This window comes from Calypte anna, chromosome Z (assembly GCF_003957555.1).
Source record: "Calypte anna isolate BGI_N300 chromosome Z, bCalAnn1_v1.p, whole genome shotgun sequence".
NCBI classification, from domain to species: Eukaryota; Metazoa; Chordata; class Aves; order Apodiformes; family Trochilidae; genus Calypte; species Calypte anna.
Window position 1 is genome coordinate 10,533,158 of NC_044274.1, and position 26,909 is coordinate 10,560,066.

General features: G+C 56.1%; 1 protein-coding gene across 2 annotated transcripts; it reads left to right on the plus strand.

Annotated features, from left to right (window-relative positions):
• Positions 1-24,020, plus strand: IL11RA (interleukin 11 receptor subunit alpha). 2 transcript variants are annotated; one of them, XM_030467805.1, is made up of 13 exons: positions 1-81; positions 17,828-17,927; positions 18,270-18,330; positions 18,430-18,596; positions 18,765-18,879; positions 19,746-19,778; positions 20,165-20,328; positions 20,489-20,652; positions 20,776-20,917; positions 21,348-21,443; positions 21,647-21,746; positions 22,409-22,491; positions 22,591-24,020. In XM_030467805.1, the coding sequence occupies exons 2-13, from the start codon at positions 17,828-17,830 to the stop codon at positions 22,608-22,610; spliced, it is 1,245 nt and encodes a 414-aa protein (XP_030323665.1). In that variant the 5' UTR covers positions 1-81; the 3' UTR covers positions 22,611-24,020. The 2 variants fall into 2 exon arrangements, with proteins under 2 accessions (XP_030323665.1, XP_030323666.1); XM_030467806.1 differs by having other exon boundaries at positions 22,594-24,019.
• The last annotated feature ends 2,889 nt before the right edge of the window (positions 24,021-26,909 follow it).

Sequence of the window (26,909 nt, forward strand, 5' to 3'; positions counted from 1 at the left end):
CCAGCCCCGGCGCGGGCACCCCGCTCCCGGCCCCGCTTCGCCGAGCACCATGGACACATAGCCCCGGCGACACGCAGGAAGGTAGGACACCCACGCACACATTTCCTCCGCTTTCACCCCGTGTCCTCCCCACCAGCCTCCCCGACGCCGCGGTGAGGGGCGTGCGGCTCCAGGCAAGCTCCCCGGGCTCCGGCCGTACGGAGAAAGTTTTTTTTGGGGGGGAGGGGAGGGAAGAAGGGGGGGAGGTGTGTGTCCTCGCAAAGTGGCTGACAGGCACTTGCTCTCCCACCCGGTGCTTCCCCACCAGCGCGCCCGGAGATGCTCTGGGGGTGGACGAAATTCCCCAAGGGGAAACTTGGAGCCCTTTCCCCAGCCTCCACAGGCGCCCGTCTTTCTCCCCTCTCCCGAATTTTGATCTCCCCTCCCCCCTCCACCGTTCTGGTCTCCGAGGGGACTTTTCTGGAGAAAGGCTGGAACACCTCCAGGAAAAGCGTGTCCCTGGCAGGGCCCCCTCTTCTCCTGGGGGTCTGGGGAGGGAAAAGCTGCTCCTAATTAGGAAAGGCGCAGAAAGAGATGCTTTCCCGTGCACAGGCACTCGCAGGGCTCTCAGCCTGCCTTGTCCCTCCTTGCTATGGGACACCATCACAATCACGACTTCTCTGTCTTCTGCCAGCCCCTGCGGGTGCCCAGGCCGCCTATGTCACTCCCGAGGTCCCCTTCAAGCTCTGGCTCCGGGGTGGTTCTAGGTGTGCAAGAGAGCCGCAGGGCTGAGCTTTGCTGGGACTGTCAGCAAACCCAGACCCTGCTGTGACAGGTCCAGGAGGTGCCTTGGAAATCTCGTTTTCCTTGTGCTTTGGTCTCAATCACGGGAAGAAGCCCAGATCTGCAGATCTGTGGACATATTGCTGTACCCAAATCAGTGTTGGGTCCATTGGTCTTGGTGTAGCTGGTGCTGAGCTGCCCTGGGGCTGGCCTAGGGCCTTGGGAAGTGCCTGCTCCTTGAAGGTTGCAGCCAGGTCTGGGCTGCCGTGTTTGTAGGAGGTGGGGTGTTTGCACTCTGCCTCTGGAGGACAGTAGATCATGGTATGGTTACACACAGGGCAGCACAGGACAGAACCCACAGCATCTCAGCCCAGTACGGGGGAGAGGAACTTCACAGGGAGCTGTGAGCTAGCCTGCTGGGGCGAGGATGGGCACAGAATACAGCCACAACATCCCTGTAGCACCCACACACATTCTGCTCCACCAACATGGCCCTTTTTATGGTGGATTGAAAGGGGCCACATCTGCTTTCTGGAGACCTGCAAACTGACCTTGGCAGCCAAAGAGGCATGGAGCTGGGGGACAGAGATGGACAGGGCTGCATATCACCATCAGTGGGTGGACAAAGGTTGTGGGTCCAGTGGGGTGGTAGGAAGGGATCCTTGGGGTATGGTCCAAAATCCTGTGGGATGCAGCTGAAATGAGAGGTTGCCTGCAGGAAGCTGTGAGAAGAGCAGCTTTGGTTTTGCCCTACCTCCTGCACTGTGAACTTCAGTCTTTTGGGAAATTCATAGGGAAGGGAAAACTTGACTTGATGGTATCTGATAAGCCACTTTTTCCCTGTCCCAGAGAGCTGTCCTGGCAGCGGGGGGAGGAGGATGCTTGGCTGTGTCCAGGACCTCTTTGTGAAGCATGAATGAATGACTCATGGTGCGGCGAGTCTCCCGGATGTCTTCATGGTGGTAGCAGAGGCAGTTCCCTTTTGAAGTTGCTTGCTTTATCAAAAACTGACCTGCTGGGTGGGCACCCAGGCAATTCACACCGGCATCCCCTAGCCCACCAGATGCCCCACCTCCCCCACCCTTCTCCCCCTGATTGCCTGGACCATGCTGACTGGGGAAGGCCCTGTGGATGGTGATAGTGTGCAGCACCGTCACCTGCCATGAACTAGCTGAACACTCACTTCAAACCCTCTTTTTCCACTCCGCTCTTGTTCAAAGGCAACTCCAGGCTCTTCCTGCTCATGCAGGGCTCAACCTCCCTCCAGTTTCCTGTCGAATGCGTTCCTGGAGAGCTTATTTCCCCATGGGTTTGTGCCAACATTGTGCTTTTAGTTCAAGACCTCTTCTCCCTCTCCGGTGTTTACCCTGCTGTATTTATAGTTTCCTCGTTAGGTTGAACAAGCCAAAGGATTCCTGCCTGCTCTTCTCCTGTGGGTTTGGCTCTGAAGGAAAACCCCTCACAAGATGCTTCCCACAGGAGGGGGCAGGTGGTGGCTTGTGGCTCTGCTTTTCTCCCTTTGGAAAATATGGGCACATCTCCTAGCTTTTTTTCCCCTCTTCTTGTTCAGGCATGGGAGAGGGTGATTCTGCCCCTGCCAAAGACTTAGCCAAGGCTGGGGCTTAGATTGGACAGGAGCTCTGCCCTAAGGGTGATGCACTGGGGCCTTGCGGTCATTTGGGATGCTGATACAAAGCCAGCATCAGGAATTAGCCCTGGGATGTCTGGGGTGACTCTTGGGGATGTTTATAGAGCTTTTGGTTTTTCTAAGTGTTCCTGTGGTTTCAATAGGATTGCATGTGTGAAAATCACCAGATCTCTCCAATTGGGGATGTAGTGACCTTGCGACCTGAATTCCTGCCAGCAAATTTCTTTGTAGCTCTCTGTGATGATTTTCTACTCCCATCCGGGCTGTGAAGGTGGGAAAGGGTGCCGATGCCTTGCAGTTGTGGTTGAGTTGTCTTTTTTAACAGCCAGATTCCCATAGATCATTTCCATGGGAAAAGGAAAATTCCTCTGGAAATTAAAAGCAGGTTTGTGGTATCAGGGATCAGCGTGTTAATAGGAATTATCTCTTGAGTCTGGCTGCTTCCCAGGTCTCTGAGTCACCCTGGCACCCTGGTGGGACAGGGTGAGCTTCAGGCTCTTTTGGATGATCACAGCACCCACAGCCCCTGGAGTGTGTCCTGAGCTCTCCAGTACAGTCTGGGCTGAAAGGTGCAATTCTCATTTCTCACAAGTGGTATGAGTCTGTGACAGCAAAAAAAAATCTGGCAAACATTACCTCCTCCTCTGGTGTTTGGGGTGGGGGATGTACAGGAGAAGAGGGACAACAAATATGTCAAGACCTGGTTATCTCTGTCCTGCCAGGACTGTGTGCTGTGGTGTCATCTGACCAAGCAGAGGCAAGCAGAGCCTGGGCTTGTTCAGCAGGGATTGGTCCTTGCTTACAAAGGATTTCAGAAGTATTTGGCTAGGAGAAGGTCACATCCACCCATGCTCTGCTCAATGACATTTCCTGAAGATGTTTTTGGAGAGGACAAGCAGGCTGGAGAGACCTCAGGTGAAACCTGGCATGGTCAGATGTGGGGCTGGCTGGCCCATGAAGGTGGCAGTGGCCGGGGAACCAGTGCCATGCATCGACCAGGAAAGGGGAGGATGTGAAAGCATTTTGGAAATCATCCTGGGGCTCCCCAGGGGCTGCTCAGCTCTGGTCCCTCCTCTCAATACACAGGCAGCCAAAATAGAAACAGCCTAATAAAAATGGGTTTGGACCCACAGCGATTGCCTTATAAGTATAGGTGGAAAAGTTTAGGGCTCCTTCATCTAATGAAATCCTGATGGTGAAAAGGTCATTTGTGCATTGTCTAAGGTTTACCTCACCTCCTAAAGTGAAAACAAAGAATGCTGACCCATGTTGAAAAGCCAACACTGGAGACCCACCAAGCGGAAGAGGGGATGGGAGAAGGTGCCAGCTTCAGGAGAGCATCTCTTTGCAGAAGCTTGGAGAAGGTCTTCTGACTTCAGCAGAAAGGGACTGTCCCTGAGTTCCACTCCACCTTGGGCTCAGGGGGAACAGGGGACAAGGGGACTGCCTACCATCCTTCTGGCAGCAATAAGAGGTTTGGATCTCCCTGCAGAAAAGCATGTGAGGGGCGATGTTGCTGGCACAGCACCCTTGGAGAATGTCCCCACAGGCTGGTGGGGCGATGCCCATCCAGCTGTTTCCTTTGCCTTCCTGTGCTTTCACCAGCCCCTTCCTTTGGGAACAAAAATCCACACACTTCATCCTGGCCAGACCGATAGCCACAGCTGGAGCCAGGGACCTTGCCAGCCCCTCTTTGATGAAGGTTGGCATGGGCATCAGTGCCTCTCAATTTCAAAAACAATATGAAAGGCACAATTCCACTAGCAAAAGTATCTAGCAAAAGCCCAAAACAGCCATCATGCAGGGTCTCCACTGTGGGCCAGCCCAGCCCAGCCCAGCCCTGTGCTGGTGTTGAGACAGAGCTCCTGACAGCTGTGCTTCAACATCCCCACAAAGCTCCCTGGAGATGTCTTGGCTGTGGTGTCCTGGCTTGGCTTTGCAAAAGCCACTGTCACGAAGAGTACCCAGGCCAGCTGGCACCTCCCCAGATTTTCTTGCAGGGCCAGGGCCAGCCCCCACTCCCTGGGGAGGTTTGCAGGAGCCTGTCCCTTTGCTTTCCATGAGTATTGCCTGAGGCCTACGGGCTTAGGAGGAGCTGGTGGACCCGACCAGCTATTGCTCCATCCTTGTCTTGCAAGGGCCAACACACAACCCCAGGGGGTTCCTCAGTGCCTCAGCTGCTTTTGATTTTTTTAGCTCCTGCAAGGCTCCCAAGGGGGCTGTTTCGTAGCTCCTCTGAGGCTGGTCCAGCTTTGAGTTTTGCAGCTTTCTGGCTGGAGCATGGCTGTGCTCAGGGAAGTGCCCCTTTTCCCTCAGCAAGCCCAATCCTGCACCCAACTCTGTCCCTTCTCTCCAGCTGAGACTGTGGGTGGGATTTTTGTACAACCATCACCCAAAATACTAATCAGTGCCTTGGGGTCCCCAGCTGTCGTGGTCCCCATCCCTGCAGGACTGGGAGCATCCAAGGAGCAGGATGCAGCCAGTGTGAGCTCCAGAGTGGTCAGTCTCTTTGTTGGCACAGCTCTTGATCTGATACAGATCCCCATCCCTCCATCACAGCTGGAGGCTGCAAATACTTGCTGGGCTTTCAGGCATCTCTGGCATCTGGGCAGTTTGCTCTGGAGGTGGAATCACAGAATGGTTTGGGTTGGAGGGGACCTTAAAGATCATCTGGTTCCAACCCCCTTGGCAATGAGCAGGGACACTTCCCACTAGACCAGGTTGCTCCAAGGCCTAAGAGGGCTTCTCTTGGCTGGCAGGGTGCTTAGGTTTGGACTTGGAGTGGAGATGCCTAGGCTCAGATAGAGTGGCAGTGGTACTTATGCTGGACCTGGGATGGGTTAAGGATGTAAGCAAGGGAAGATCACCTCAGTTTTCAGTGTGTCCTTCTGCATCCCCATGAGCCCTGAGTCCAGCAGTGTGGTTAATGGTGAGCAAGTTCAGCTGCACATGGAGGATTTTCACCCTCCATTGCCAGAAAAGGCCTTTTTTTAACTTATTTTCCCTGCCTATCACGAGCAGAGAGTTTGTGCAGCAGCTTTTAACCCCCTGGGTTACACGGGGGACCTCAGCAGCTCTGCTGGCCATGTGGCCACTGCATCTCCATCTCAAGAGTGCTTCAGGGATGGCAGGGAATGCCTCTCCATCATCCCATGCCACTACTAGAGGAGAATGGAACGGGGCCTCATTTGCGGCCAGCTCTATGAATTTCCAGTTTCCATCTCGCCTCGCCACCACACGAGAGGTTCTTGCACCTAATTTTTGGTGAAATGATCCATTTTTCTCTGTAATTTAATAGCGTGGGCAGGCTGCTCGCTGACAAAGAGCCAGCAGCCAGCACTGAGGAGCCTGCATGCCGGGCTGCCGGCCGTAACCACCTTCCCCGAGCGACACCGGAATGCTGACCTAATAGAAAAGACATTTAAAGAGGAGTTTTGGAGAGTAGCTCAGATCAGCTTCAGCTCACACGCTTGACTGCTGGCTTTGGAAAGGTCTCTCCATGCCCTGGCAGGTCCCAGGAACCAGCATGGGCAGGAGGGACATCCCTGGGGCACAAGCCCTCCTCGCCACCCACTGGCAGAGCAGCTGCTTGGTTTGGTGGAAAAAAGAGGAAAAGAGGTCGTTTTGAGAAGGCCATTGCAAGCTGTGAGTTGAGGCTGGGTTCAGCGCCCAGCTGCAGCTCTCCCAGGGCTCCTGGAAAAGCTGTGGCGTTTCACTCTGACATTTTCCAAATGAGATGTTTTGATTATATATTTTTTTTTAAAATCTTATTTTATTCCCCGCCCCAAGGTAATGTTTGGAAGCCAAATTTAGCTCGATTTAACTCAAGACCATTTTTAAAAAGTAAAACCACTGAAAACTAAACAAGGCCTATCATTTAGAACAAAATGTTTTGGTTTTCATTTAACTTTTGGCATGAAAACACAAATCTTTTTTTTTTTTTTTCCATTTTCCTCTTGACCCACAAGCGATTTTTTTTTTTTTTTAATCTCCTGGTTGTTTCCCAAGACCATGTTGTGCACCACAGCCCTGGTGCTGTTCCTGGTGGGATAGGGGTCCAGGGTTGGCTGCTTCCCCTTGGAGGTTGGAGGGATTTTGCGAAGTCAAGCGGGAGCCTCTCTTCCTGCTGCCAACACTGACTCAGCCAAGGGAGCTCCTTGCGGAAAAGGGAGGCTCCTGGGCATTGGATTTGGGATTTGGGTCTGTCCCAGCCCTCCTAGGGTGATGTGAGCCCCAGGGCTGAGCCATGCTGGTACCCAGGCTGGGCACAGCTGTGCTGCAGATGCTGTGCCCCGCTGCTGGGCATCCTCACTGGGAAAGGCAAGCTCTGGCATTGCCTTCTCTCCTTGTTTGTTCAGATTTTAAATTAATCTGACCTTCCCCAGCTCAGACTTGTGCAAACATGGTGTGTCCCTGAGCGGGGAGCTCCTGCCAGCCCTGTCTGTCCCTGGCTTGTGCTGTCCCTGTCCCCTCTGGGTGAGGTCCTTGTTGGGACCTGGGTGTTGGGGTGTTCACTCTTGGTGTCAGTGTGCCAGCCCTCTCCCAGCACTCTGACACCTCTCTGGCACCTCTGACACCAAATCAGGGCAGGGTTAATCCACCACCACAAATGCCCAAATCCAGTGTCTTGGGGCTGGGCAGAGGGTGGGCTGGGATGCCTCCACCCTGGGCAGAAGCCCCCATGCTGGAGCCAGCGATTGTTCCCCCAGCCTTAAGCCCTGCCATCTCCTGCCAGCCCAGCCTTGTGCCCTCCATCCTTTGCCAGAACTCAGCCCTCTACTCCCCAGCCTCCCCGGGCTGGTGGCCGGGCAGGGAGCAGGGATGGGATGGTGGGGAGCAGCCAACCCTGGTGCAAGAAGCAAACGCCCGTCTCATCCACCACCTGATTTTATGGTTTTTTCCCCTCTCAGTGCCTGGCTTCATACCGCAGCCGTGCTTTTTATAGCCCCCAGCTGCAGCCTCGGCGTGCTCCCAGCCAGCATCCCGCTGCGGCCCTGCTCGCTCCGTGCCAGCAGCTCCGTCCAGGGAGGGGATGGACTCCATCCCCGGGGTCTCCACAGCGGTTCAAGCAAGAGTAGAGGGCGGGCTGTGGAGGAAGGCAGATAATTAAACCCTAACCCGGAGCCACGCTCCCGTGCCGGCGGAGGCGTTTAAAGAGCTGCATTAGTCACCCAGCATCACAGCCGGCACGTGCTGTGTGCCAGGTCGGAGGTGAGCAGAGGTGGCCTGTCCCTCACCGTCCCCTCTGGTGCTGCCCAGGGGTGTTTCCAGCTTGCTTGGCTTCACTCCTATGAGCTGGTTCGCTCCACTGTGACAGGGGAGCCAGTGGTGTCTCCCAGTTTCCCCCCCCACCCTGGGCTCTGGCAGGGTTGCACCGCTATGAGAGAGGTTAGAGAGAGGTTAGAGGTTCCTACTCACTCCCCAGGAGAGCTTTTATGAGCCCTAGGGCTTGCTGCTGCATTTCCACATCCATTTCCACAGCTGGGATGCTGCTACAGGGTCTGGAGCAAGGAGGAGGAGATGGGACTTGTGGCTCTCTCACAAGCTGCGTGCCTGGAGCATCCCTCTGTCGGGATGCAGGCTTTGCAGCCAGCGGGCAGGGAGTGAGTGCATCCTCTCTGGGAAGCAGCGGGGTTGGGGGGGAAGATGACCCAGCAGCTCCCTCCCCATGCTTTCTCCAGACGTGATTTCACCACGGCGGGAAGGAAACACGGCCAAGGGATGGGCCCTGCTCGCCCTGGCGGCACCCAGCTCGCTTGTTGGGGTGTTAGTCATTAGGGCCATGGCTGGGGACTGAGTGTGCCCCGTGGGGCTGGGGGCTTGGTGAGCCTGTGCCTTTGGGGTGATGCCAGGGAAAAGAAGGAGAAATGAGGATGGGGAGGCATGAGGGGGCTTGTGGGCTCACAGCCCACCGTACCCCCTCCTCCTCCCCTTGGAGAGGGTGGGGCAGAGCCAGGTGTGCACCAGGTATCTGGCTAGACAAGAGGGGCAATGATGGTGTCCCCCCACCCCAAACTCCTGGGAGCTGGGCACAGCATCCAGGACACACAGAAGATGCTGCAGGGAGGCAGCATCTCACTTCAGGAGAGAGGTCCCAAAAGAGAGCCCCCTGGGGATGAGGGGGGACCCCAGGGTACCAGTGAGCCACGTGGCACCCTGCGATGGGTGCATAGGTGATGCATGGGTGATGAGGGTGTTGGGTACAGGGAGCTAATTTTAAACCTTGGCCAAAACACCGTCCACTTTGTTCTGCCTCTGTCGGGGAAGCAGGCAGAGGCCAGGCAGTGAAAGGCCAGCAGTGCTGCCTGTGGCTGTGCCAAGCATCTGGGGCCAAGCAGCTTTGCCTGCACACAGGCAGGGGGAGGCAGGGAGCTGCAGGGGTCTGGAGGAAGGGATGTGCAGGGCGGAGTTTTTCAGAAGCTCCAGCAGTAATTTTAACCTGGTGCGAGTGTCTGCAGAGGAGGGGCAGGGTGTGGGGGGGGTTGTCTCCGAAATCTGCTCCCACACGAAAGTGCCAGTTTTCACCTCACGAGGGTTGAGGTCTTGCAGGCAGCATCTTGGTCCTGGACCAAGGCAGGGGGGGGCTGCGGGAAGGGGGAGCTGCTTGTGCTGCCGGCCAGGTGCCGAGCATGCCGGGAGAGGGGAAAGCCTTGGAGACTCGTTCAGAAACAAGGCTGCCCTTTTATTCTCTTTTTACGAGTGCATTTTAATATCCACAAACACCCCTCCCTTGCCGGGCTGCTGCCAGCAGAGCCTGTATCGCCTGTGCTTGGCCTGCCGAGAAACCCCAGCCAAACCCTGGGCCCCAGCAAAGAGGGGAGGAGTGTATTTTTCCCCCCTTCAGATTCTCTCTCTCTCTCTCTCTCTCTTTTTTTTTTTTTTTTTTTTTTTTTTGTTAATATATGTTTTCTATAGCTCTTAATTAGATGAGCTTGAGCCCTAGCCAAGGAAAATACACCTGGGGGAGCCTCGCCTTACAGACCCCATCTGCTGTTTTGGGGGCTCTGCTCCCCACACAGCCACTGCCTGGCCCCTCTATAGGGGAAGGGGATGCTGCAGAGGGGGAGGGGGTAAGGGACCCATCCCACACCAAGCAGCCTCTGCAGAGGAGGAGAGCCCAGCGAGGCGGTGCAAAGGAGATGGTGCAGAAGCAACGGGGTCACTTGCTGGAGCCCCGTCCCACGGCAAGACCCCTGTACTGCGTGGAGCTGAGGTATCTACCCTCCTGGCAGAGCTGCTCTAGTGGCATGGGGCTCTGAGCCCACTGGGACAGGATTTTGCAGAGAGGGGTGGGATGCAGTGGGTTAGGGAAGGGTTGTGCCCTCCTGGGGTGACAGCAGGGGTGCAGCCCCCAAAATCTGTCTGCCTGGGGAGGGAGGACTTGGGAGCTCCTCGGTGTGTCCTGGAGCGTGGTGGGCTGTGGGACCTCCTATGCAGTGACACTCATCTGAGGACCATTTGGGAAAGCAAACGGGGGACACCAGTGTGCCAGGCCACCACAATGGCTTGCATTGACAGCCAAATCCACACTGGGCTGAGCTTTGGATGCTTCTTCCCGCAATTGCTGGAGTTCTTGTGGGGCATTTTGGCTGGGCTTATATCCCCCTGGTTGTTTCAAGGGCCACCCTGAAGCCCCCATTGCTGGCGGGCTAAGCAGTGCCAACACCCCATGCTGGGGTCTGGCAGGTTCCCACTTTAGATTGTGCCTGGCTGGAGGTGAGGGATCTCTTGGGGGTCTCTGCTTGCCCATGTTTGAGTCCTGCCTCTTCTGGGACCGGGGAGCACACCCTGACTGTGTGATGTGGGCTAGAGAGAAACACCCTTAGGTGGCACCCATCACTATGGCTGATATGGAAGGATGTGTGCTTCTGCCCTCCATGTGTTGTCTCTCAGGGATGTGCAGGGGACAGCTCTGTGGCCCCCACTCCGTCCCCAGGGATTGACGCAGCACACCTTCCCTCCCTGCTCTATCTGCCTGTGATTTGGGGTGCAGCCCCTGCAATGCACCCAAGCCCTTTGCACCAGCATCACCGTCACATGGCAGTTGTAGCAGTGGCTTAAAATATAAAAAGTAGGATCTGACCTCACCAGGACCTGCTGGATCTCCTCAGGTAATGTGCTGGGGATGGAGGGGGTTTGCACAGGCTGGGAGGTGCCTCCATCTCCCTCTGGCATGTGTGCCAGGCTGTGCACGGATGGATTTTGGGGCATGGTGGCAACTGGCAACTTAGTGTCTCTGGCCAGAGCTGGGGCTGTGCAGAGGATTTTGTGAAGGATTTTAGAGCTGTCTTGGCCTCTGCAACAGGAACATTTCGAAATTCTTTTGGGCGAGGAAAATTCCATGCGCAGGCCCCCTCCGGAGAAAGTTTGGGATGGCTGAAATGTTTGGAGTGAGAGGCTGCTTGCTTTTGTTTACTCTGAACTGTAATATTGGAAGGGTTGGGGACAGTAGGGAGGGGGGGGATCAGGGATGAGGAAGACCCAAAAGGAAGAAATTTTAAAAAAGGAGACAATAGGAGCCTGTAAACAGAGCTGGCACTAAATGGTCCGGGGCACTTCTCCAGCATCGTGGAAGGAGATGTGTCAGCACACTCACCATGTTACCCTGCTTTCCCCCCCCTCCCCAGCTTGGATACAATCACACTTAATCTTTCAGGAGAACTCGGGTTGGGTTTTTTTTTGGGGGGGGTTTTTTCCGCTAGCAGAAAATGAGCCAGTTAGTGTTTTTCCAAACTTCTCAACTCAGGGAGGGCACAGCCTCCCTCTGTCCCTGAGCTGCAGCCCCCCCACCTTGGTGGTGGGCTTCTGTCCCAGCTTTTTCCCACTTCTCTACCTCTCCTTTTGGCTCAGGGCCTGCCATCTGGTTGACCGGTCACAGGACAGGGGACACAGATGCTGCTGCAGTGAGTTGTTTTCCCCAGCCTCCATCCGTGCCATGTGCCTTGCACCCTGCTGCATCCCTTGGGCTGCCTGCCCCTCCTTAGCAAAACAGGCAGGATTGCCTCCAAGCTTGGAGAAGACAAGCTGTGATTATCCCACCAGGTGCCAGAGCCTGGCAACAGCACCTCCACATTACACATTGCCAGGGGTCTGCAGCTGCCACCCTCCACCCACGTGGGGACACTGCTGGTGGTGGTGGCTTTAATTGGCCGCCCAAGTGGCCCTTAATGGCACCTGAAATCTCTCTCTTGCCCAGAAGGGATTTTGTTTTGCAAAAGGAGTGACTGCAAATTGATAGCTGGAGAAGTGTTTGTGTAAGGTGAGCTGTTTGTTTTGGCCCAGCTTTTTGGCTGACCTGGATGCCTTCGTGCCTCGGGGATGGAGCTGAGCACATGGCTTCCAGCCACTGGCCAGCTTTAGAGCACAGAGAGGGATGGGGGGAGATCCAGGCAGGGGGATGCTGTGGGGCCCCTCTCCTGCTCAGGGTTCTCAACTCCAAGCTGGAGTTCATCAGGAACAGCAGGAGGACCTGGGCTTGTGTGTGGCATTCTCATGTGTGCTCATACATGTGTCTGTCCCCTACATACATGGATGCAGAAGATCTTGTGTCTGTTCCAGGGCCAACTTAAGGGGGAAGATTTTCTGAGAGATGCAGATGCTGATGGGGCAAGGGGTTGTGAAATGCTGAGGTGCAGACTGGTACCTGGCTGCTTTGTCATACTCCAAGCTGTATGTTTGCTGAGACCTCAGCCAGACTGGGCTGAGCCCAGAGGTAGAAAAGTATCCCAAATCCTAAAATGTTCCCAGGACAGGAAAAGCCTTTTCCACCCTACTGTAATCACAGGGTAGCCCAGTTCCCTGCTGGCAGGTCCCACCCGTGTCCCCAGATCTGGCACGGTGCCTGGGACAGTGGGGGCAAAGTCCATCCTATGACCCTGTGCTTGGGACAGTGGGGGCAAAGCCCACCCAACAACTCTATCCTTCTATCCTAGAAATAATTTCCCGGCTGTAAAGAAGCCCACCAGCACTACAGTTACAGTGCTGGTAGGTTTCTTTGCAGCCAGGAGATTATTTTTAGGAGTTTCTCTCGTGCATGGCTCAGAAAGAGGAGTGTGGGGATGGGGACAGAGCTGGAGGGGGACTCCTTTTCCCCTCCAAATGCGACGCTGCCAGTTGGCTTGGTGTCGGTGCTGCTGGCTGCTGACAGCCTTTGCTGTTTTGGCCCTTGCTGATGCCTCTGGTTACAACCAGGAGCCAGAGACTTCTCCTTCCCATGGGATGGAGCAGGGGAAGGCGGAGATCGGGATGTTGGGCTGGGAGTTTCCCGTCTGGAGTAAGAGAAGAGCCTGACCTCCACAAAGCAACCACCATGCTGAGGTGTGGGGTGGCCCCTCAGCCCCCCAGCTCCGAGTCCCAGTAGCAGCTGCCAGCCCTGCAGAGGAGAGAGGTGACCCTCGGGATGGGGGGGTGGTGTGGGCTTGGCTATGGCCACAAGTGGGGCTGTTATCAGCGGGGACATCGCCAGGGCATGTGGTGGGGAGGTTGGTCTGGGCTGAAGGGAGATGTGCGTTGTACCTTGCTTTGAGATGAAGTGGTTCCCTGAGGGGCACTGGGGTTAATCCTGTGTTTGGGCTGAGCTGGAGTTTAACCCCACATCTGGGCTGAACTGGGGTTAACCCCACATGCAGACTGAATAACCCCACGTTTGGGCTGTGTTGGGCATCACACTTTGGCTGAGTTGTGGTTAACTCTTCTCCTGGGCTCAGATGGATTTGAGCAAATTTGGACTGCACTGGATTTAACCCCAGTTTTGGACTGCACTGGATATAATCCCACTCGTGGGCTAAATGTGGTTTAATCCCACTGATTAAAGCCTACTGAATAAGATTTAATCCTGCTCCTTGGCTATGTGGGATATGATCCCAGGGTTTTGGGATGCCCTGAGTAAAGTTCCACAGGGGGACTGTACTGGGTTTAGTCCTGTGTTCAGACTGTTACTGGATGTCATGCCCTCACAGGGAAAAGCTGCAGCTGGTTTTACTGGTTTAACTGGGGTAATTCCAGTGTGTTGGGACTGCACTGGTTGCAATTGTGAGTGTGCTGGCTCAGCATGGCATGGTACCCCCCCAGCAGGCATGGAGACCTCTGGTTGCTTATCAGACCACTGAAGGGGTGCAGAGGAAACCAGCCCTTTTTGTTGTGCCCAAGGCACCAAGAGAGGCTGGGGACAATGAACAGGGTTCCCCCCCTTGACCTCAGAGAGCATTGTATCAGCAGTGCCCAAGGGTGAGGGAGTGAGTGCTGGTGGTCCTGGGGGCCATGCTTCACCCTGGAGGTGGTGGGGGACATGCTTCCCTCTCTGCTAACACCCATTGCTGGGCTTTCGCTGGGCTAGTGACATTTAGGGGGCATAGGGTGTCTGTTTGCAGGGGACTGTCACAGCAGCAGGGTTTGATGCTCCCCCTGCCCTGAAGGTTCACGTTGATGCAGTAATGGCAGAGGTCACTGATGCTGCAGGGGTGGAATGCTGATGTGTTTCTGGGCAGATCAGTGGCCAGGTGGATGGCTTGGGCTATGCCAGGGCTTCTTCAGGACTGCTGGGGGCATGGGGTTGGTGGGACTGTGTTCCCAACCCTGCAGGACAGCAAGAAGAGGGAAATTCCTGCTGCTTCAAAACACTGACGCTCTTGGCCACGGGATGGGTTTCCCACGGTGGGCAGTGGCAGAGAGGAGGGTCTGGGGTGTGTGGACAGGGATGATCCCCTAGCCAAGGCTCATGAGTGCAGCATGGTGCCATCTTCAGGGTTTTAAAGCTGACCAGCATCAGGCATCACCCACTGCAGAGCTGCTTTTTGCAGGTGGGTATCTCCACCAGTGTCAAGCATGTGGTGAGCAGAGCTGCCAAATGCTCTTGGATATTTTGCCACATCTTTGGTGCAGCAGTGCTGCCCTGGACTACCCTGGGGAGAGGTTAAGAGGCAGCCCAGTTTTCTGTGCTTAATGGGGAGGATCCCATGTCTCCATGCTACCATCTTCAGTCCTGCAGCAAGGCATCTTCTGCTTGTGCCCCCACCACCACCATCCTCAGCTCTGCGTGTGGCTTATTCTCTTTGAAGAGCGACTTCAAATGAAGCAAAAAAAAAAAAAACAAAACAACAAAATCCACTGTCTTTCAAAGCACCAAGCGCAATGGAAAGTTGGCCTCCCCCAGGAATCTGTGCTGGGTTTTGCCAGGCCACAGTGGGACATGGCACAGAGTGGCCATGCCTGGGGGACAGTCACACCCCACCCAGGCATCAGTGCTGGTGCACATGACTGAAGCATGCTTTGGCTTTCAGCATTCCAGTTTGGATGCAAGGAGGGGCTTGTGGCAGGATTTCTCCCCTTAGCTCCCCAAAAACTTCTGGATGAGCTCAAAAAATGCCTAGTGGGGGCAGCAGGGTCAGTGCAGGATGGAGAGAGGCAGCTTGCGTTTCTGGCTCACAGCCACGGGTGCCACATGTAGCCTCATCACCCTGACCATGCTGCTGATGAGAGCATCCCTGCCAAGGACACTGAGTCTGACACCACTGCCATCCCTGCAAGGGCCAAGCCACAGCCCTGGGACAGGATGGATCCCTTTGCCCTGACCATGGCTGCAGGAGGTCACCCAGCTTAAGGCGGGTGTCAGATGCCTCTAAGGCCGTGGTTAGCATGTGGGGAGGGAAAAAAGCTCCAATTGTTCTCTCTGTTCCGGCTCAGCTCCAAGACCACTGTGCTGGGACTCCCTGTTCCCGGGATGTGTCACCACTGGTGCAAACATAGAGGGATGCTTTCTCTGTCTGTGTGCCTGTCTGTGGGGGTGCCGAGCCATCAAGGAAGGTGTGCATTGATTTTCATGCTTCTTTTCCCCTTGTCAAGGGAGTTTGGTTGCAGACAGTACAGGGGTTCTTTCTTGGCAGGCTGTTTGGCAGCTATGGTTGGCCTGGAGCACTCAGCCCCTCACCATGCTGCTGTACCCCAGGATTCTGGGTCTTGTCCCTGCTCTGCAGCTCCTTCCCCTTTTGTTTGTGGCTTTTGGGCAGGTGAGGAAGGTCTTGCACGGTTTCTTTTTTCTTCAATTATGCTGGTTAAGTTTTGGCAATGCTCAGGTGGGTGGTTTATGAAACCAGTGTGTGTGCTTTCCCTCACACTGTGCTGGCAGGGGTTGGCAGCTACCCTAAAAAGCCCATCTGAGGCAGCAGAGCTCATGGAGTGCTGGGATGAGGATGGAGAGAAGTGGGGGGAGCCTGTGATGGAGGATGCTGGAGAGTGGGAGGATGCAGGGTGATCCTCAGGATAGGAGACCGCTAGGAGGGTCGTCATGGAGATCAGGGGTTGGGATGTGGCTGGGGACAGAGTGTGCAGGGATGCCCTGTGCCACCACCCCAAGGTCTGGGGTGCCTCTGGCTCTGCTGTCAATACCAGGGCTGGTCTTAAAGCATTCCACAGCCCTGAGACCTGGGAAACTCTCATCTGCAGTGAGCGAGCATGCAGAGTGTAGACCCTTGCCACACAGAGATGCAGACGACAATGGGTACAGCTGGGAGAAGAAATTATTTTATTTAAAACTGTTTCTCTCTCTCTACACTAAGACAGTCTCCCTGAGACCCCTCCTTGTCCCTTCCCCCCCTGCTCCAGCACCATCCCCTTAACTCTGGTCCACACGATGTTTGGAGTTATTTTTGGTTGTTGCTTCTAAGTGTATTTTAAGTCCTCTTTTTTTTTCCATTACCAAAATATTTTACTTTCAGGCCGAATGTTCCCAGTTTGTTACCAGCGTAGTTTTGGCAGAGACCTCTAAATTAATGTTTCTTGGGAACATTTCTCTGAGTGGTTTGGTAGGAAAAGCTTATGATGATCTCATGAAATTATTTCTGTGTGGGGCTTGTGTTTGAGGCTGCCTGGCATGCTCAGGACAGGGCTGACGAGAGGTGCCATGCTCCTTGCCCCCTGCACTTGGTGGGTTGCAGCACATCACCTTGTAGCTCTCATTTCCTTCATCGCATGGCTTGGTCTGCAGCCATGGACACCTGCCTACCAGAGAAGAACCAGCAGCTGCTCCAGGGAACATTTCCAGGGCTGGAGCATCCCCTCCCTGAGCATCTCCCTCATCCCTTGGCTTTCAAGCCTAGGAGACTCATTGGGACATGGATTAATGACCACAAGCTGCAGCTTGTGCTTGGGGTTGGTAAGGAGGTCTCTGCTTCCTGTGCCTTCAGCCTCTGCCTGCTTGCAGCCAGGAGCAGAGCCAGGCAGTATGGGTGTAAATAAACATGTCTGCCTGTTTGTGAGAAGTGGGCATGGGGGATCTTCCAGGGAGAAGTGATTCAGCTGGGGGCAGGCGGACTGTCTGGCAGGGACAGTGTGATATGGATGCCCTGGGGTGCTGGTGGTTGGCACAGACAGGATGATGCTGGCTGGGTGGACTGGGTGACATTGTCTGGTACATGCAGGGTGATGCAGGCTGGAATGGTGCCTTAAGGCAATGCTGGCTGACACAGACAGTGTGATGCTGGATGGGTGGCTAGGGTGACAGTGGGTGATGCACACCCAGACTGGGTGAGAAAGAACAGACTCCTTGGGGTGATCCTGGCTGGAGTGGGTGGTGATGCTGGATGGGATGAACAGGGTGACATTGCCTGATATGTGCAGAACAGTGCAGACTGGACTGGGCATCTGAAGGCCATGCAGGCTGAGATGGATGGGGCAAAGCTGTCTGCCACGGACTGGGATGGGGAGGCCAGCTTCCATTGCTGAAGCTGGCCCATGGAGAACAGGGTGCATGTCCCTTCTTCAGCATCCCCTTCAGTGGTGGTCTCTGAGTGTGAGCAAAGGATTTTGGGCTATTCTCCCTGGGCCCAGAGAATCCTCATGGACTAGAAGGACATGGTCTTGCACAGACCAGCCCTGCAGTGGGTGCAGGGATGGGCAGTGATGTGGGACCCACAGCCAGCCCCACTCTCACTATAGTCTGAGTTCTCACAGACCCAGTGCCCTGGTTGTATGGTCTAAATGCTGTCTCCTATCAAACAAAAACAGGCCAGATTTTTACTTGGTCCTTTCCTACTCCAGATGCACCAACACAGATCTCTCAACTGCCCTGGGGCTGGGAGCCAGCCAGGCCACCTGGCCTGGACTGCAATGGCAAAGAGCCCTTCAGTCCTGTCAGCCCATGCAGCCCAAAACTCCTGGTCAGTTTTTGCTCTTCGCATCCCCTCTCCAGGTGTGAGGACTCCTTGGCAGACAGGGACTGGTTGTGACAGTGGCACAGACCATGCCAGCTGTCCTGACCAGGGTCCTGCTTGTAAGGTCCCTGTGCTGTCCCCAGCAGGACTGGATAAGACAAAGGGAACATGCTGGGTGCATGGTCCTGCAGGGATGCTCTGAGCTGTGGACCCTGCTGGCCATCCCATTGCAGGAGATAACACCATCTCCCTTCCTGCTCTGCTCTTCCAGATGCACAACTCCATTCCAGGCCTGGGCAGGGTGATGGTGTTCCTGGGAGCAGCCCTGATGTCAGCCTCCCTCACTGTCCCAGAGGGCTGGGGAGAAGAAGGTGAGCCCCCCCCCCGAGCCATCCATGCAGCCCCAAAATCACAGCCATGAGAACTCTGGAGGCACCCTGTCCCCCTTTAGGTGGGCACAGACCTACCAGAGTCAGCCCCATGGTGATGGATGTCTTCTGGCCAGCCCCCCACCCTGCATCTGCCCATTGCCCAACCCCAACTGAGACCAGTCCTTCCCAGTTGGCCTTCACCCCGTGGTGGTACCTGCATGAAACAGGACCCCACAGCCATCACCTAGCTCCCCAGGAGGTACAGCCTGACTGCCCACCTCCCTGGCAGGGGGTGGTACAGCGTGCTAACACCCATCTGGGAATGTGTGTGTGTCCCTCCAGGTGTGCAGTATGGACGGGTGGGGACAAATGTGACCCTGTTGTGCGCCGGCGCCCGTCCTGGGTAGGTAATTTTCTGTGCCCACCGAGGGGTTTATCCCATGGGATGGCTTGTGAGGTGGGTCTGTGGGCTGAGCATCCTGCTGGGTTTCTCCTTCCCCAGCTCACTGGTGCAATGGAGGCGGGCAGGTGCCATGGCACTGCCAGAGGGCTCAGCCATCAGGGAGGGAGCCTTGGTGCTGCCACAAGCCAGCTTGGCCACCACAGGAAGATACAGCTGCCATGGCAAGGACAGTGGCCTTCTGCACACCGTGTCCCTGCAGATAGGGCGTGAGTAGCATGTCTGAGGACTGGGGAGAGTGGGGGGGGGGTGACACCAGACAGCATGGGCTAGCTGTGCCCACGCCCCTGGCAAGTACTTGGCAAGAGTGGACTGTGCCAGCTGGGCTGTGGGATGGGGGACCCCGCGCTGACTTTCGCTTCTCCCGTGGACCCTAGACCTGCCTGGGGTCCCCTTTGTGTCCTGCAGAGCATCTGATTATGAGAATTTCTCCTGCTCCTGGACTTCCAGTGTGGACACCTTCCTCCCCACCAGATACATCACAACCTACAGGTGATGTATCCCAACAGGGCATGGGCTGGGGGAGGTTATGTGTTGAGCCCTCAGTCATGGCCAAGGAGAATCACTAAATCCTGCTGGCTGTTTGACCCAACCTCTGGTTCACCTCCTGCCCCAAGGACCATGCTGCACCCTGGGGTACATCAAGTTTTGGGGTGAGCAGAGCACCACTTGCCCCAAGAGGGGTTCCTCAGCAGCACTGGGGGACTGGCACAGGAGGGTTCCCTCCTTTCCTAAGAGCTCTGCCAGCACCAGGGGGGCTGTGAAAGAGAAGCAGATCTTCTGCAAGCTGCCAAGAGCTTCCACTCCTTCAGGATGAAAGGAACCCTGGTAGCATCACTGATTCTAATGATCCCAGGAGGCCAAATGAGCAGGCTGCTTTGAAGTCAGCTGGAGCCCATAGAGCACAGCCCTGCTGAAAGCTGAGGGAGCTGGGGAGGAGCCCACATGGAGCAGTGGGAGCTCAGTGGGGAGGGGCATTGGGGAACAAGGGGATTTTGGGGTCCATAGGGTGAGGGAGAAGCAAGCTGCATTTATCATCATCTCAGCACCTTTGCTGCTGCTGTGTGATGATACCCAGGGGGGGTGAGGGGTGTCCTCTGAGAAGGACCCTCGTGGGCACTCATTCCTTGAGACACCCAGTTCCTGCTGCCAGGCTGCTTGCTGGCAGGGCTGGGCATGGGATCAGCTCCATCCTCCATGCTGTGCTGACCATTTCCATCAGTGGAGGAGTAGGGTGAAGCATAGCAGATCCCCAGGACTGGTGCAGAAGCCTGTGTCACTTCTCTGGGTCGTGGTGGGGTTGGCCTCAGTGCTGTCCCCTCGTGCTCACTGTCTGCTTTTCCCACTTTCCATGGCAGGAAGAAATCACAGACGGGTGAAGAGAAGCAGAGGTAGGACTGGCTCCCACCCCAGTCCCATGCCCTTGGGTCTGGACCCCATCCCAAAGCCTCTGCCACTCTCCTCAGTGGGGTCCTCAAGTCAAAGGCTAGTTGTCCCCATGGGGAACCAAGTCCCCAAAGCTAAAGTTGAAGGGTGAAGGGTTTGCCTCAGGGAGGGACCTTCTCAGGAAGGTTTGTGGGGCTTGGGTGAGGATCATTTCAGTCATATGCTGGGCTCTGGAGGATTGAGGGCAGCTGCCTGAGCCATAACAGGGGCCTCCTTCTCCACTACTCTTGGTGTGTGGGATCTCTCCACATGGTACCATCTTGGCAGCACCAGGAAATTATGCCTGGTGTGTGGGAAGGGACCTGTCACCACCCTGCCTCCCCTTCTGCAGGGAGAAGAGCGGGCACGTGGGGCTATGCCTGCAGGACCCATTCCACCCTGGCACCTGCACCGTCCACGGATCTGAATTCTGGAGTTCTTACCGCCTGAACATCACTGAAGTGAACCCTCTGGGCTCCAGCTTCCGCCTCCTTGACATCACCATGCAGGCCATCAGTGAGTCCCCATCCATCCCTCTGTCCATCCATCCATCCATCCATCCATCCCCACCTCCATCCCCTCCCTGGGCATACAGCCCCAGGTGGCAGCAGGGAGCCCAACACCCCTCTGTCCTTGAGTACAGGGTGACCGGGGCTCCCTCTCCTCACCCCCACAGTTAAGCCGGACCCTCCAGAGGGCTTGGTAGTGGAGCCCATCCCCCTGGCTCCACGGCGGCTCTACGTGAGCTGGAAGTACCCCTCGTCCTGGCCCAAGGAGCCCCACTTCCAGCTGAGGTTCCGGCTCCAGTACCGCCCAGTCATCCACCGTTCCTGGTCCGTGGTAAGTGGTGGGAGAGGGGAGGGTAGGCAAAGCTGGAGTGGGAGTAGGGTGGGCATGGGGTCATGGAGGGCAGCACCCTACTGTCCCACAGCCCTTCCACAGCCCTTCCTCTGCTGGGCACAGGTAGAGACGGTGAACCTCTCCGAGGTGATCACGGATGCCTTTGCTGGGCTGGAGCATGTGGTCCAAGTCAGTGCCAAGGATTTCCTGGATGCAGGGAACTGGAGCGAGTGGAGTGCCGAGGCCCGAGCGACGCCAGTTAGAGGTACTAGGAGGGCAGGATAAAGCCCCCAGCATCCCTGACATCCCTCAGAAAAACCCCTCCAGCAGCCCTCTCCATTCCCCTCCCCGTGGTAGCCATTCCCCCACATGTTCATCCAGAACAACCCCACCTTCTGGGGTCAACTTTAAGAAGCTGACCATGAAATTGGAGTCCTGTGCATCATCAAAAAAACATGGTGGGAGGCAGAGCTCCAGTGAGGCTCAAAGCAACTTCCAGCCCCACATTTGGGGATTGTCTTCCACAGCCTCAGGGCAGAGCAGGGTACCCATAGCACCAGTAGCAACCTGGGGGCACCCGTTGTCTGGTGGGACCCCTGGGACACAGGGACACCCTTCTTCGCTCCTCTCTGTGGGTCCCTGGCATGCTGCCCATGATTTTGGGTGAGCAGTTCCCCTCTCCTTTTTCCTTCCAGAACTACCCACCACAGCAATAGAAGAAACCACTACAGATGCCAGCCTGGAGACCCTGGCTGAGGAGCCGTCCCAGGCTCCAAACCCTGAGCCCATCAGTGAGTAGAGCTGGAGGTGGTGGGCAGGACTTGGGGCTACCTATAGGCAGCTGCCTATCTGGGCACATGCATGGCTAGGAGTTGTGGGAAGGGTCTCTCACCCCATGCCCCTGGTGTGTCCAAGGTGCCCAAGAGCTTGTAATAGGGCTCTTGGGTTCTGGTGGCTGTGGTATCCCTCAGATGTGACAGTCTCTCTGTCCCAGACCGCAGTGACCCCCTGGAGAAGATGGCTATCCTGGTGTCCCTGGGGATCTTCGCCTTCTTTGTACTGGCTGCTGTTCTTGTCATCATCGTCCTCATCTGGTAGGCTGGGTTTTGAGAAGGAGGGGCCTGCATGTTTGCTGTCCCCATCCCACTCTGGTCCCTGATCCCTTGGCCTGGCGTGCCCCATGTCCCCCCAGCCCTGCTCTGGGTTCCTAGCCCAAGCAGACTTGATTCCAGCCCCATAAGGTGGTTCATGCTCCTCTTACTCCCTTGACACATCAATGCCTCTTCCCAGCACACTCTACCTGGCACTCCCCAGCCTGACTGATCTATTTCTGATGGGCCCACATGGGACCTTTCTCTGTGTCCCCCAAACGCACTGCTGCTTCTAACATCTCCCCAAAGCCTCCTGTCTTCAGGGGGACTCTCCTGCTGTAGGGTCGGCACTGAGACACCTCTGTATGTCCTGCCCCTGGGCACTGCCTGATGGTCTTGTCCCCAGGTCCTTCATCATCCTTCCATTGCTGAGTTTTCCCTGCCATGCCATGGCTTTGCTGTCCCTCCCTTTCCCCAGTACTGCCTGATCTCATGACCAGCTCCTGCTGTAGTCCTTGAGCTGATCCACTGGAGCAGATGGGCATGGCTGGGCACAGCTGGATGGGGATGTGCCCAGGGACAGACATCACCAGGGATGAGGGCAGTCCCAGTGCCCATGGGGGGGTTGTGCAGGGTCCTCAGACGCTTCTGCTCTGTCCCTCCAGGCTCCGGGTGAGGAAACACGGCAAAGATGAGACCAAACCCCACAACTTCTTGGTTGCTGCCAGCCACCTGAAGGCACGGCCAAGTGAGTCAGGGTGTGGGGGTGATGTGGGAGGTACAAGGGATGGGGTGTGGGGAAGGGGGCAGGTCAGTGCCCCCTCTGACCCCCTGCCTTCTCTCTCAGCAGAGGCTCAGATCCTGTAGTGAGCCCTGGCCGATCCCTGCTCCCTGCACCTGCTTGCCTACCTGTGGGACTTGATGCCACTGCTGGCCCCCAAGGACCCCATGCCTCCCAAGTCACCCCACAGCTGTGGACATTTCCAGAGCCCCCAGCATCGTGGGGGTGCAGGATGGACCCTAAGGAGAGAGACTTTGCTCCCGAGAACTATGGACTGCCCAAGCCCACCAGTTGCCAGCTTGGAGGCACCTGGGACTCAGGGTGATGGGCCAGCCCTGGCCACCAAGAGCTGCTGAACACATGGGGATGAGATGCTGAGCCAGCCCCACTTCACTGCCTAGTGTTGAGGGGAACCATGGTTACAGGCTCCCAGGGGTGCGGGCATCGGTGATCAGGGGGTGCTGAGCCCTGCCCGTCATCTCTGCACCGGCCACCAGCAGGCAGAAGGGACCAAATACCCTCCTCCCTATCCCTCTGCTGTGCTGTGGCTGGATGGAGCAGTGATACCAATAAAGGGGATAGCATTTTCACTGCACTGCCAGCCTAGAGATGGTGCTGGGCCAGAGGAGAGGTTACCAACTGTGGCACCGAGATGCCAGCTTGGGGACAGTCCTTGAAAAAAGGTGCTCAGGCAGCAGGGCTGGTCACCAAACAGGTCCTGGCTCTCCCCAGGAGCATGGAAAGGCTCAGACAGAACCCTCCTTCAGCTGTCCCTTGCTGGGTGCCAGACCAACTGCCTGAGACATCTCCCCTGCCCTCACCAGCATGGCAGCAGGGACAGGACCCTCAGAGAGCCCACCTTGCTCAGCATGTGGCCCCCTCCCCATGCCTCAATCTGGTCCCTCTAATAGCTTCCATGTGTTGGCACCTCCTGACCCTGCAGCTTTGTGCCAATGAGACCCAGATGGGGCTGGGTGGAAAGTCAGGCAGCAGCAGTGGGGGGAGCAGAGCCAGCGTGGGTTGTTCCTGTGCCTGCCCTTACAGGGAGATGTGTTACACCCAGCTGGACCCCTAGGCTGCCCTTGAACCTGGAGTGCAGAGGGGCCTGAAGGGAAGGGACCTCCCAAAAGGGTCCTTTTGCACAGCGTGTGTGCCCATGGACCCTTTGCCCTTGCTGTGTGCCCCTGCACTCCTACCCCAGGTGGAGGGGCACAGGGGCTGCCCATGCTGATGCTTGGCTTTGTGGGGTCCCAGCCTCTCACTGCCCCTGGTGAGCACACTCACTCTGGATTGGGGGAATGGGGGTCAGCCCTCCATCTCCAGTGTGCTGGTGGGGTGTCACTGTCCTTGGACAGAAGCAGAGCTCTCCACTGAGCAAGCACAGAATCAGAGAATGTTAGGGATTGGAAGGGACATCTGGAGATGATCTACAGGGCTGGTTCAGCTGCAGTAGGTTGCACAGGATGGCATCCAGGCAGGTTTTAAATGTCTCCTGATATGGAGACTCCACCACCTCTCTGGGCTGCCTGCTCCAGCATTGTTGCCCTTACAGTAAAATTCTTTCTTAGGTTTTGGTGGGCGTCCTGTGTTCCAGGGTCCTCTTGTCCGGTCACTGAAAAGCTAAGGCAGGTCACCAAGCTGGGGAGATAAAAGCAGCCAGATCCTGCCTGGGCCTCTGGGCCCGATAGCCACATTACTTTTTCCCAGGTGCATCCAAGAGCTTGCCAGCTCCAGCTGTGTCACTGCCATCATCTTCTGGGTTCTGTGCCCCAGCATCCAATCCAACCAACATGTTCCCTGCTGTGTCATGGTCACTCTTGGTCACCAGCATGACATGAGCACCCCTTTCTGCTTGGAAACCTGCTCTTGCCACCATCAGATCCACTCCCCTACCACTGTGGGGGGCATGAGGGCTGTGGTTTTCCGTAGCATGCTGTTGAGCAAGGGTGATGTCCACCCCATAGCTGTAGGTCCATTTGCATACTGAGCTCAGTGGTTTCCTAGCACCAGGTGCTGGTTTACAGGCTGCTGGCTGCTCAAATTGCAGGAGCACAATGGCTGGAAAATGGGAGAATGTGAGCTGGCAGCTCTTGTCTGCGGATGATTATGAGCTCCAGAAAGTCCAGGCATGCTTCAAGCAGAAGGGTGTTGCTGCTGGCTGGGGGGGAGCAGAGACCACCGAAGTCTCACACATCCACACAGGAACATGTGCCTTCTTTGTGCTGGCAAGCTGAGAAATGACAGGAAGAGGGGACATGCAGTTGTTCTGTCCCCATGTGGTATGTCCTGTGTCCCCTTCTTTAGCTGAGGCTTTCCTGAGTAGATATTGTGGACATCCATCCAGTTCTGGTAACCAGGGCAACTTGGGGGCAGGAGATGCATACCTGCTCCTCAGCACTGCATCCTGCTGCCCTTGGCCCTGGAAGGAGACCATTTTCCTCTCTGATGGAAGCTTTAGAGAGAGGATCTGCCACCCATTTGGCAGCTGGAGATGCCCAGAGTAGCTGAGAGGTCTGCATGCCACCCTGAAGTCCTGCCTGCCCATCTACTGGGATGTCCCATGTCTCATGGCCCCAGCAGCCTGTAAATGTGAGACATAGGCATCCAGGCAGGATGACATAGGCATCAGGGACCACTAGGAAGCAGCAAGTTCAGTGCTTGGGTGTATAAAGATGCTTGGTGCTGGGTGCTGTAGTCCCAGTTTCCCCAGTGGAAGATGCTTTGGTGCTGGACATGGGAAAACAGAGCTTTCTACTGGGCATGCGAAGGCACAAGGGGAGGGCTGGGGTGAGCAGCAATCTGGGATAAAGGAGAGGGCTCCAGATGCCAAAGTCAACTTTGTCTTCAAGTTGTGGAAAAGAAAAACAGGAAGGGACCATGAGAGCAGTCCCATTGCGGGCACCTCCCTGTCCCACCACGGGGCCGGGGCACTTCCTCCAGGGCTTGGGCTCCTTGGGAGGCTTCCTGCTGCAGGCTGGAGCCCTGCCTGGACCCGCCCTGCCCGGAGGAGGCAGAGACACTTCCAAACTTGCCTTGCTGCTGTATCCCACCCTCCTCAGGGCTGATACCATGCCAAGATCACTTGGGAAGCTGGTACAAGACGGGCCTGATGATGCTGAGGCTGTGCCAGGTTGAAGCAGCAGGTATGCTGCCTCCACAAGGAGCAGGGATGGCGTCAAGCTCCCTGGCATGGGACAGAGACCAACACAAGCCCAGCAGGAGAAAAGTGCAGGAGAACGTGGCCTGAGTCCTGCTGGGGTTACAAAATTTCTAGCGGGCAAAGCTACACACCAGGGAAGGTCCTCAGCACTGAGAGATCCATCTCACATGTCCCCAGCACACAGCTGTCCCCATCTAGAGCATTTACCAAGCAGGGGTTGGGGTGCACCAGTCACCCAACTATGGGCAGGGCTCATGTGGGAAAGCAATAGCCTGGGCAAAAGCCTTTGCAGCAGAGCACTGTTTGTAGATGGTCGTGCAGTGGTGTCTGGGCTGCCACCAACCCTGCCAAATATCTAGGCTGGCCCCCAAGTACAGCCTCCTCCTCTCCCTGCCTCGCTGCCAGGACCAGCCCGCATTTTGCAGGGGAGGAGGCGGATTGCACAGGACCGTGAAGCAAAACAGTCTCAGCTTACCTCTGCTGGCTGCTCCAGCTCCCTCCTCTGCCATATCCTGAGCCAAGGAAAGAAAGAAAAGCAGCTCTAGAAGATCACGGAGGCCACAGGGACATAGAACATGTAATGTGTCACAAGGCAGGGGAGAAAGGAAAGGGTATGTGTACAGACAGTGGCTCAGCAGGGAGGGAAGGATGTATGGATGGAGGGAAGGAGCAGTGCAGATGTATAGATGGGTTAGCTGGCAGGGAGGAAGGGATGGATATATGGATGGATGGATGGATGGATGGGTGGATGGATGGGCAGTCTCGATACCGAGATACCATCCTAAGCATCAGTGGTATTCATTTCACAGGGGCTGACATGTGAAGAAGGACAGGAGGGCAAGTGTGTAAGGCTGGTGAAGAGAGGCCCATGGGCAGAGCAAGGATAGTGTTTGGGAACAGGTCCTAGGTGTGACCCATTCACCCAGACCCAGTGGAAGTGGCATCACAGCAGACAGGAGGAGACAGAGCCCAAATTGTTCCCAGTGCAAGTCCCAAGCATGTTAGGGGAGAGTGTAAGGCATCTCCAGAGGGATTTACAACCTCTCAGGAGCTACTTCCATCTCATGCTGCTCAGGCACTGGGTGTGGACCAGTAGAGACCCTGCCCCAGGACAGAGTGAATCCAAACATGAGTGCTTTACAAACCCAGTACTGAGCACTTACTTTGGCCGTAGGTTTCATCTCACCTGCATGTGGGATACCTCTGCCTGTGACCCTCCAAGTGC

What these genes read in the sequence shown, in the direction of transcription:
- IL11RA (XM_030467805.1), top strand. Translation starts at nt 17,828, where the DNA reads ATGCACAACTCCATTCCAGGCCTGGGCAGGGTGATGGTGTTCCTGGGA. An exon ending in AGATACATCACAACCTACAG is followed by an intron (nt 18,880 to 19,745) that starts GTGATGTATCCC and finishes TTTCCATGGCAG; the next exon opens with GAAGAAATCACAGACGGGTG. An exon ending in CCACCTGAAGGCACGGCCAA is followed by an intron (nt 22,492 to 22,590) that starts GTGAGTCAGGGT and finishes CTTCTCTCTCAG; the next exon opens with CAGAGGCTCAGATCCTGTAG.